Source organism: Aegilops tauschii, chromosome 2 (assembly GCF_002575655.3).
Source record: "Aegilops tauschii subsp. strangulata cultivar AL8/78 chromosome 2, Aet v6.0, whole genome shotgun sequence".
NCBI classification, from domain to species: Eukaryota; Viridiplantae; Streptophyta; class Magnoliopsida; order Poales; family Poaceae; genus Aegilops; species Aegilops tauschii.
Window position 1 is genome coordinate 431,392,980 of NC_053036.3, and position 11,379 is coordinate 431,404,358.

Below are 11,379 nucleotides of genomic sequence, written 5' to 3' on the forward strand. Positions count from 1 at the left end.
TCTCAATTATCTGAATTTGGGACTTAGGGAATGATGTGGGATCACCCTCCCTCTCTTACAAGTAGAAGTAACATTTAGAGTGGCGACGTCATCGCTTTGTCGAATAGATGCATGCATATCGATGACGAATCATTCCGTTAGATTGTTTTTTTGTCTCTTTAGAATTAGCATGTATGGTCTCATATGGGATAAAAATGTGGAGTGTGATCATGCCGAGCTCATCTAGCGCTGTGGTGCTTCAAATATAGTCAATATTTGTTGCTTGGTTATTGTTGGAGGACAACTTAAATCAACGCAAATATGTTTGGCAATCACCTTTCGTAAGCCGCCGCCTGTGTAAGGTACTTTTTCCTTCCGAAAACACAAATCACCTCTTCATCAACTGTCCGAAAGCCATGCGGATTTGCAACAATTTACCGTTCTGCCGCCTACTTGCTTCGGAAAGAAACCTTAAAAACCCCATTTAGCCAGAGGCGTGCCTCTCCCCAATTCTCTAGAAATTTTAGGACTCAAGAAATGCTAAGGTGTTCCGAAGCCTAGATCACCCTCGCTCTCTTATATTAGAAATATTTTGTGGACTCTAATCCGATGCCATTTGCTTGGGCCAAGCACGGTTGTGAATCAAAGCTGAGACGATGCTGAAAAAGGCCATTCCAGTCAGATTGGACAGTCCTCATCAAGGGGCCATCAAATTTTGTTTGAATTGAGCATACGTGACCGAATTTGACACCCTCTATCTGATGTGCCATCTGTACTTGCTTCTGGAACCTTCCCTGCCAACTGCCATGATGCCGTCCCATCTAGGAGTACAAAAGGAGGAGCAGGTCCCCCTGGATCTGAATTCTCCCATGGCATAATCGAACTCTCTGATCCACCCAACATTTCGCGTCGCCCACAGAAACCTACCCTCCTAGCTAGGCAGGCTACAACTTCGGCATCGGTCGGCGCTGGCTAATCTGGCAGCAGCTGGCTACATGTTCCAACCCACCGGCCGTGAGCTCGTCGGCCACTACCTCATCCCCAGGGCGGGGCTCGGCGGCTTCTTCCTCCCCGGCGTCATCGAGGAGGGCGTGGACGTCTTGTCCTTGCGGCCACGCGCGCTCTCCTTCCCGGAAAACCACAAGAGGGATTACAGCGAGGTATGGGGCTTCTTCTTCACGGCAAAGCTCGCCGGCGAGACATGCCCGACGCCGGGCGCGGGCAGGTGCTGGGTGCAGTACGGCCAGGAGAAGGCGTACTACGGCGGCGAGGGCGGCCGGGAGGAAGTGGCGTTCCGGCACAGGTTCGCGTACCGCTACACATGGAGGGACGGGGAGGTAATGTCGCAGACCCGCTGGCGAATGAAGGAGTACCGGCTCAATAGGAACGCGGCCGCCTTCCGCCGCGCGCACCCGAGCGCCGTGCCGGCGGACGTCGTTTTCGTGGTCCACAAGGTCTACAGGAAGCCGCTGATCCCTCGGTCGCCGCCACCGCCGGTCGACAGCAGCTCCAGCAAGGACGAGGGCTTCGAGAGCTACATCTTGTACCCGCGACTCGATGAGCTCATGCGGAGGTTAACGGAGGGGAACTAGGGCGACCAAGGGGCGGTGCTGCTCCTCCTGCAGGAGTAGCATTATGCCACAGCTGCATGTTGATTTCTTCAGCGTTGTTGTTGTGTGTGTCTTGTTTCATTTCAGTTCTGGATTGTGCGCTCGATCGTAGATTGGTTGGCTCGTGTCATTTGAAGTACAACTGTATCGACCTCCCTTGCAGCATATGTCTGAACAGTTCGGAGGTACTAGTATCTTATGGTTTTCTTTGTAAGCGTATTGCAGAAACTCAGTGAGGTTGAGAATTGGTTTCCCTTTTGTTCGTATCTCTGAATGCTACTGGCTGGAATGTTATCAAGCTTGCAAGATTGCTTCAGGGTTGCATGAATTATTTTTGGTAGCACTTTTATGTGTTAGACTCAAACCCCAGAAGTCCAAAATATTGCTAGCCATTGCTCTCCAGAACCTAACCAAGTCAAGTAGATTTTGTAGCAATTGCATTTGCCAAGGAGTAACGGTTTGCATTTTCAGTGGCGGCAAACAAGCTAAAGTTATCTTCACATCTGAATAATTGGAAGCTAAGGTTTGGAAGACTTTGCTGGACATATGTCGGGGATATCGTGCGCCATATGCCAGGGGGTGGCTTATCATGGATGGGGACAAGAGTACGTCGCCGGGCTCTGGAAGCGGGAGTGAGCGAGACCGCATACGCCTGCTAATCTTACCCAGGTTCGGGGCTCTCCATGAAGATAACACCCCTAGTCCTGCTCTGCGGGGTCTCCACATGATCACTACGTCAATAGAGTGGCTACAAGGTTGCTCCTTGAGCTATTTTGGCTAGAGGAGGAAGAAGAACAAGGCTAGCTCTACTCCAGTCTCTCTATGTGGGTGCGTGTGACTTCTAAGGTTCTGAACCCCTTGCATGGGGTGGCCTGGGGGGTTTATATAGGCCTACCCCCAGGGGTACAATGGTAATCCGGCGGGGTGTGGGACCCGGCCGTCAGTGTCTCTGGACGCCGGCTTCTCCGCCAGCTGCTGGGGCCCGCTGCCTGCCGTGATCTCGGCAGACAGGTAGGGCCCACCGCCTACGGGCCACGTTAACCGCTTTATAGTTTAGCCTCGCCTCTGATGATGGAGGCTTGGTCGGGGGGTGCGTGGCTACAGTCCCGCCGCCTGGCGGGCGCTCACTGTAGCCACACCCCGTCTTATCTGATTAATGGTGCGCAGACTTCGAGGGGGTGAAGGGCCGCCTGCTAGGAGGCGGCCCGCCACCGTGGCCGCCTGCTGGGGATTTGCCGCCTTCTGGGGCCCGCCGATAGGTAGGGTCCACCGCCTGCGGGCCGTACCAACCGGTCATCGTGGGAGTATGGCTCCTCCTGACGTAGATGTTGTCACGGGCCGCGTGGGAACAGTGCCGCGCCGGGCGAGGGGTGTCCGCTTGGTACACCGCACTGTAGCCACGCTCCGCCCTGGATTCGGGGGTGGCAGGCCGCACTATAGCCACGCCCCGTCCCGTCGTGGTAATGGGTGTGCAGACTTTGAAGGGACGAGGGGCCGCCTGCTAGGAGTCGGCCCTCTCGTGTCCGCCTGCTAGGAGTCGGCCTCTTCGTGCCCGCCTTTTGTGGTCTTGCCGCCTTCTAGCAGCCGGCCTCCTAGACCAGCCGGCCCAAGAAGCCAGCCGTTCGTCTAGGAGGTATGAGGGGCGCAGCTAGCTCCGATGTCTTGAAATACCATGGGGGGCTGATGAGGCTACCCGTGGTCATTTACTCCGACAGTAGTCCCCGAAGCTGGTGGGGCACTGCGGATGAAAATCGAAGAGCCTCGGCAGCTTCCTACTCTGAGTGGTTTGGTAGCCTTGCTACGTCCGCCTTCTGGAGACGCCGACTATTAGGAGCCGACCATGGCCAGGCCGGCCGCCTGGTAAATTCAAATCGCCGTGGTGGGGGCCGGGTGGCGCGCCAGCCGGGTGACAGGCTTGCCACCCGTTGCTCGCCCGCCACACGGCGCCAGCAGGCCAAGCCGGCCTGCCAGCCCACGCGCGCGACGGGACGTCGCCGCAGGCCGGGGCCCACTACTACAGGGCCTCGGCACGCGCGCGGATCCGGTGCGACCGAGGTGGGCGGTTGCACTTCCCGGGTGTGGTTAATACACACCATAACAGCACGGGAAACACGTGGTCGTGGGGGGAGTGGGCACAGTTAATCTTGCGCCCCCCCACGTCTTGCCCCCTCGGCTCCGTCGCCGGGGGGATATAAGTAGGGGGAGGAGGGGGCGGCAGAGTGCACGCGCGCCCTCCTCGCCCTTTGTCTTCATCTTCTTCTGCTCCCCTTGCTCTCTCGCCATCACCGTGCTGCCGCTCGCCGCCGGCGCTCCTTCGCTTCCGCCGTCGCCAGGCTTCTTCGCCCCACTGCGGATTTGCCCGCTCGTCGCCGCACCGCGCCTCCGTCGTGCATCCGCATCCATGGCGCGTGGCGGGTGCTCCGGTGATTGGGATGGAACCAATGTTCACGAGGACCACCTCACATTCCTTCACCAGACGCGACGGCTGCCTCGCGCTACGCACATAAAGGTGCGTGTTCCTCCCGAGACGGAGATCTCGCCAGCGCCGGCGGACGGCGAACGCGTCGTCTTCCGGTCGCACTTCCTTCGCGGCTTCGGCCTGCCGGCGAGCAGCTTCCTCCACTCGTTCCTCACCTTCCCCAAGGTCCAGCCCCACCATCTCACGCCGAATACGGTGGTGCTGCTTTCCGCCTTCGTCACCCTCTACGAGGGATACCTCGGCACGCTCCCCACCCTTGAGCTCTGGGGGGAGCTCTTCTACCTCAAGCTCGGCACCACCGCCAAGAATGAGGCGGCCCAGTGCGGGGCCTGCGTCGCGGTGCAGCGTTCGGGTTCCGGGGTCCGCTTCCCGACCCCCGCCTTGCTGCAGTCGGTCAAGCTGTGGCAGAAGTCGTACTTCTACGTCGAGAAAATCCACTCGACGATGGGCTACGTCAACCTGCCGGCTTACGTAGCCGGCCCGCCGGCCGAGCCCCGCACCAACTCGCAGTTTCGGCCGAAGAACCTGTCAGCTGCCTCCTCCGCTGCTCTCGCCTGGCTCCAGGAGTTGACGGAGTCGGAGGGCCTCAAGGTCTCTGACCTGATGAGCGCCTTCATGGCGCGCCGGGTGCTGCCCCTCCAAGCCCGGCCCCACATCATCAGCCGCATGAGCGGGCACCGGGACCTATGCCGGATGTGCACCAAGGAGCTACTGGATGTGGAGGTGGTCCGGCTGGTGAACAACTTCTCCAACTGCAAGCTCTCGGAGAAGGAGTGGCGGTTCGGCAAGCCGCCGTACAGCCATGCACATCCGCCGCCTGCGGTGAGTCTTTTAGTTCTCTTTCTCTTCGTTCGGCCGGGTTCTTTTTGCCGCCTGACCGATCGTCCGTGGGCAGATCTTCTCGACGCAGACGGCGACCGACGCACTGGCCCCGTGCTACCAGTACCTGGCGGACCGGTCGGTGAGCGACGTGGACGACCCTCACTTGGGGGCGGCCGCCATGGAAGAGGACGACGCCACAGGCGGTGGCGGTGATGGAGCAGGCGGCTCCTCAGAAGGCGGCCTTGGGGATTGGCCGGACGATGAGGAGGAGGACAACGAGCCGTGCTGCACCCTTGGTGCCGACAGGGCAGACGCCAGCTCCTCAGCCGCGCCGACTGCAGCAGGCGGCGTGCCGAAGTGCCGAGCTGACGCCGGGTTGTTCGACAGCCGGCCCAAGAAGGTCAAGACCTCGGCTGCCGCGACTAAGCGGCAGGAGGCCACCGCGAAGGCTGCCCTTTTCCAGAAGGACCCGAAGTGGCTCCCGCTGGTGTCTGTGCAAGTGTCTTGATTTTCTTCGCATTTCTGCTTTGCGTTTGCTCTTCTTTCTTTGCAAACTTCTTAGTAGTTTTTCTTGTTTCGCCGAGCAGGGCCCCGCTCTCTCTCGCGCGGGCCCCATCTGCCTCGGTGGTTGGTGCTCCGGACGGCTCCGCAGACCCCCGCCGCGTGGATCCACTCGCCGCCCTCCAGGAGGTGACGGAGAAGAACGCGCGGGAAGCGCGAGAGGAACGGGAGGCCGTGGCCCGAGAGAAGGCGGAGGCAGCCAGGGCGGCGCAAGCGGAGGCCGACGCGGCGGCCAAGGCACAGGCTGACGCGGCGGACGTGGCCGCCAAGGCGCAGGAGGAGGAGGCATCCCGCAGCCGGGCTCCAGAGCATACCGGCCCTCAGCACGCGAAGCCGCTGGCGCCGACTGGAGGGGCCGGCGATGATCAGCTGGCCTTGGAGAGGGGAGGGGGCGACCCCGTTGTCTTGGGGGCGGAGGCGCCCTTGCACACGCCGACTGCCGACGCCCAGGGCAGTCGGCTTGATGCGCCGCTGGTGCCACCAGCCGGTGGCGAGTTGGTGGTGGGTCCGACTCCTGCAGTCCATACTCCGGTGCACTGACGTGCGGAGAAGGCGGCCTCAGCGCCACGGCCGTTGGAGATCGGGGGCGCCAGCTCATCGGCCCCTAATACCGAGGCCACTAGCGCCGTCCCACCGGACTAGACGCATGGGGGCGGCACGGGTGTTTTGAACGCGGCCGCACAGGAAGTCCTGGCCCGGTTCCACACCCAAGGCGCTGCTCTCCAGCAGTATACGCAGGAGTTCCTGGCGACGTGGACGGCCGTTCGGGTATGTTTCTTACTTCTTGTTTTTCATTCTTGTAATATTCCGTGGGGGCGCGCCAGTGCACCCACTGGGTGTAGCCCCCGAGTTCCGGGCCAGCTGCTGACCAGGTGGCTTGGAACTTCAAGGTAAATTTCGAGTGTTGACTCTTTTTTTCTTCTATTGCCTTTGTTGCAGGACTACCACAACATCCGTGCGGCCGCCTTCAACTCCCAAGTCCAGGAGCTGACCAAGCGGACCGCCGACCTGAACCAGAGCCGGAGTATGTATTCCATCTTCCTTCTCGTGGGGGCGCGTCAGTGCACTCGCTGGGTGTAGCCCCCGAGATTTGGGCCGACTGCTGGGCAGTCGGACCGGATCTCCCGGCAACTACTTGTCTTTTGGTTGGTGCTGACTTTCTTCTTTTTCTCCGTCTTGGCAGTGGCCGCCGCAGATCTGTGGAAGCGCCTGGGCGAGGTCGAGACTGATCTCCACACCAAGGAGCAGGAGTGCAGCCAGGCGGTCAAGGAGTGCGACCGGCTGACCAAGGAGCTGGCGAACCAGGCGGAGCGGCACAAGGCGGAGCTCCAAAAGCTGAAGGACAGTGAGACTCACCTCTAGGCCAAGTTCGAGACTCAGCGCTCGAACTGGGCTGAGAAGGAGAAGTTCCTGACCGACGGCTACAACGAGATCAAGGACATGATCGACGGTAAATTACTTCTTCTTGAACAGCGGCCGACTGCTACAGGAGTCGGCTTCTGCCTTCTAATATTTTGGTCTTCTTCTTGCGCAGAGTACTTCCCGGGTTACTCCGTCGCCGTCAGCCAGGCCATCGAGGCGCGGCGACCAGCGAAGGAGGTTGGGCGTGGACATCGCGCCCAACGCGCCCCGGAATCTCTGCGAGCAACTCATTGTCGTCAAGACGCGCCTGCAGCCGGCTCATCGGATGCTTCGCCGCCTGCAACGCGCCGGGTCTCAGGTGCTGGCCGCCCTCTGGCTAGATGCTCAGGTTCCATGCACTCCCAGTCAGACTATCGACTGGCTGGAGGTGGCGGTCGGACGCTTCGAGGCCTGGAAGGGCGCCGCAGCTCGGGCAGGTGCTCGGACGGCCTTGGAGTTCGGCAAGGCTTGGTATCCAAGCCTGAATTTGGCCCAGCTGGCCACCTTCCGGCAGGAGGCCGGTCCGGAGCTGGCGGCGGTGGGTCCTGCGCTAACTCAACGCGCGGCGGCAATCGCCGAGTATGCCAACACCACCGTCTTCATCCCCAAACTGGATGAGGAGGGCGTTGAGGTGCCGCCCAACTGGTTCGGGCTGAACCCGGTGGATGGGTAGGACTCGGCGGAGGAGATCGCTTCCAGCGATGAGGGCAAGGATGAGGATGGCGAAGACGATGCACTGGAGGACGGAGCGGACGGCCAGCCTCAGTCAGATCGAGCCTCGACTAGCGAGCCGCGTGTGGCTATGCCGACTGTCGCTGATGTACTTGGCCTCTCCACCATCCGGCGCCGCTGCCTCCACCAACCTGTCGGACCCGCTTGTTGCTCCTCTGGCCTAGGCGACCACCTTATCTTATCTTTTCCTGTTCTTGTAATCTTTTGAACAAGTATGTTAAATTCGCGCAATTCCGCCCACTCGGGGTGTATTCAAACTCTGTTGAATTCTGGCTATGAGCCTTGCTATGTAATTTAATTTATTCACACAAGTTTGTGCTCTGCCGGGTTCCACTTTGTCTTGCTTTTCTAGTCTTTTTTGGCTTTTTCCTATGCCGCCTTCCTTTGGCTGCCACCCTGCCAGCCGGACAGCCGCTCTCACTACAAAAAAAAGACACATCCGTGACATTTAGGGTCGAACGAAAAAAATTATGTCATATCTATGACACTTCTATGACGATAATTATGACAAAACCCGGTATCATCATAGATGTGGTGGGGTCCTACTTCTATGACAAAAAATCATGACAGAAAATGGGCTTTTCGTCCTAGGCGGGCCAGAGACGCAGCTGCATGACATTCTTTGGGCCGTCCATGATGGAAAAAACCGTGCTAGAAGCGAGGGCGAGGAAAATATCGAGGAGTTCCCGGTTACGGCGGGTGGTCAGGGGCCGAGCGATGCGCGTTTCTCTCGTACGTACACGCGTGTGTGCAAGGCGTTGGGCTCTAACTAAACCCGAGTGAGGCGTTGGGCTCTAACTGAACCTGAGCGATTGCACTGCAGGCTACGCGTTACTGAACCCGGCCGATCGATCGATCCCTTGCTGTTAACTGAACCCAAGTGTGATTCCTTTGATACTGCTGATAACTGAAGCCGATCAATGCTGCCTCTGGATGAACAGTGAGTGTTGTTGAGGGGGTTTGGATGAACGGTTACCGGTGGGGGATTGGATGAACAGGACCCCGTGGTAGTAGAGGTCGTTGCCGCTGGATGAACAGTACCCCGATCGATCGAGCCGGTGGATGAACAGGACCCCGTGGAGGGCTGGATGAACAGGACCTCGTGGAGGGTTGGATGAACAGTAGCTGGTGGAAGGCTGGATGAACAGTAGCCCATGGAGGGGTGGTTGAACAGGACCCCATGGAGAGGGTTTGTTGAACAGTAGCCGGTGGAGGAGCGCGCGGTGGAGGCTGGATGAACAGGAGCCCGTGGATGAACAGTCGCAGGTGGAGGCTGGAGGAGGTCGACGGTGGAGATGAACAGTATCCTGTGGAGTCCCGTTTTGCGGTACGCCACACCCCTCCCGATGAACAGGACCCCCGTTTCGACCGTAGCGCTCCAACACAAGTCCGTTTCCTCCGTTTTGCGGTACGCCACACCCCTCCCGATCAACAGGACCCCGTTTCGACCGTACGAGGTCCGTTTCCTCCGTTTTGCAGTACGCCAGACCCCTCCCGTTGAACAGAATCCCGTTTCCACCATGACTGGTCGGACACAAGGCCGTTTCCACCGTTCTGCGGTACACCAGGCCTCGTTTCCATCGCCTGTTCCATCCAAGCCGGTTGGCTCCCGATGAACAGCATGCGTTCCGTTCCCTCCCGATGAACACGACACATTCCGTTGCCTCCCGATGAACACGACAACGACGCAGTTTCTCCGTTCCGACCCAGCCATGTACACGAGGCCTGGCCGTACGTATGCGCGAGTAGGCGTTTGAGACCCCGCCCGTATGTACGTACGTGGCCATATTTACTTTCTTGCAACATGGCCGTTTTACGTACGTGTACATGCTACGTGCGTGCCTCTACTACGACACGTGCGTGCCTCTACTACCACACGTGCCCTTCTTTGCACGGCCGTTCATCACTGCAGCCTGCAGACAGACCGATCGACCAGTATGTACGTACACGTTCGCGACCAGAATGACAACGCTACATACGCTTCGACCGGGTGGGTTCCGACTGTCAGGAACTTCCTTGCGTGCGAAGATGTAGCTGGTGGGTCCCAGCAGTCAGGGGATGAATCATTTTTTTTGCCCGTAATATGGACGCACTTCCTTGCGTGCGAAGATGTAGCTGGTGGGTCCCAACAGTCAGGGGGCGAATCACTTTTTTGCCCGTAATATGGACGCACTTCCTTGCGTGCGAAGATGTAGCTGGTGGGTCCCAGCAGTCAGGAGGGAAACATTTTTTCGTGAAATTCGGTGGCCCGTTCGGTGGGTCCCTGCTGTCAGGTGGAGGAATAATTATTTTCCGTGTAATAAGGAGGCACTTCCTTGCTGCGGCCATGGACCCAGCTGTCAGCCTCTCCACGTACAGTACTCTTCCGATGGAAGTCGGTCATTGACCACATTGACCATGCCGCGCCGAGAGCACCAAGGCGGTGGACGAGGGCGAGGCCTAGGAAGGGGACGACGCGTAGCCGGGGAAGACGCGGCAGTGGATGCTCACACGGAGAGGAGTACGAGGGTTCACTGGTTTGGCTGCGGTGTGAGGATGCCGTCGCCGCAGGGCCTGGCCAGCGGTGGGAGTGGTAGGTGGAGGTGAGGCCTCCGCGACAGCACAGCCGGCCACGGGAGGCAGGAGCAGGCGGCACAACCGACGCTGCTTTGGGCGGCTGGAGCAAGAAGAACAGAGGTTGAAGAATCACAACGGCCGTTGGATGGACTTCGTACGGTCACTGCAGCTAGAATTGTTTATATTGACTAAGTTGACAAAGCCCTTGGTACGCGTCAACTTAGTAGGCCCACAGGTCAGCCTCCGAAACGGTGTGCCCCAGATGTCAGGGAAAGGAATCATTTTTTGGGCGACTGAGGCTAGAATATCCGATATTGAAGAAGAAGCACGACATCCATTGGATGGACATCCAACGGACACTGCTGCTAAAACCGTGTGTTGACTATAAGTTGACAAAGCCTTGCATACGCGTCAACTTAATAGGCCCACAAGTGTGTGGCAGAGAACTTATAGCCCTTTTGCTATTTGTAAGAATTTACAGCCCATTTTTGAATTCTAATGGAATTTACTACAGCCCATTTATAGTTTGTTAAAAGTACAGCCCATTTTCTAGCTGGGACAACGATTAATAATTTCAACCAACCGTACAAAACAGAATTCAATAAAATTTCCCACATTTTGATGGGATCCAAAATATTTTTATCCCAAAATTTCTAGTCAGATTAAATACAATTTCAATATAAATTTGTACCAACGAAACATTGCTCGCGCAACAATTAATGAAATTAAAATTTTCAAAATCCAAAAATATTATTTTATAAAGTAATTACGTGTTTGGTGCATTTTTAATAGTTACTGCCCATTTTTTATAATTACATCCCATTTATTATTTCTTAAAGCCCATTTTCTTGTTAAGCCTAATGCATCCCTCCTAGGAAAGATTTGCAGCCCAGCGGGGCGGAGAATAACAAGTTGACCTTGCCTGGGTATTCCTCAAAAAAAAGTATAGCTGGGCTAGCCATTTTCAGCTTGAAAAAAATTCATATCTGGGCTGGATATCTGGCCTGGGCTAGACGGGCCACAACCCGCCCAGTTAATACCCTGCTCTCCTCTGAAACATCGCTCAAGAAAAACTCTGCAGTGCTCACACCTCAAAAAGACAAATACTGCTCGAGCTGCTTGGTCTCAGCTGTCAGCCGCTCCTTGTGCAATTCTCTCGTTTATTGACTACATAGGTTGACAATGGTGTGGGACCGTGATGTCAGGAAACCAGGAGGAAGCAAAAAATATTATAGTGGT

The 11,379-nt window shown here is 57.4% G+C and overlaps 1 protein-coding gene across 1 annotated transcript; it reads left to right on the plus strand.

Annotated features, from left to right (window-relative positions):
- The first annotated feature begins 788 nt into the window (after nucleotides 1-788).
- On the plus strand, nucleotides 789-1,765 carry LOC109743803 (uncharacterized). Its single transcript, XM_020302895.2, has 2 exons — nucleotides 789-824; nucleotides 915-1,765. Exons 1-2 carry the CDS (start codon nucleotides 789-791, stop codon nucleotides 1,569-1,571), a joined length of 693 nt encoding a protein of 230 aa, XP_020158484.1. The 3' UTR covers nucleotides 1,572-1,765.
- The last annotated feature ends 9,614 nt before the right edge of the window (nucleotides 1,766-11,379 follow it).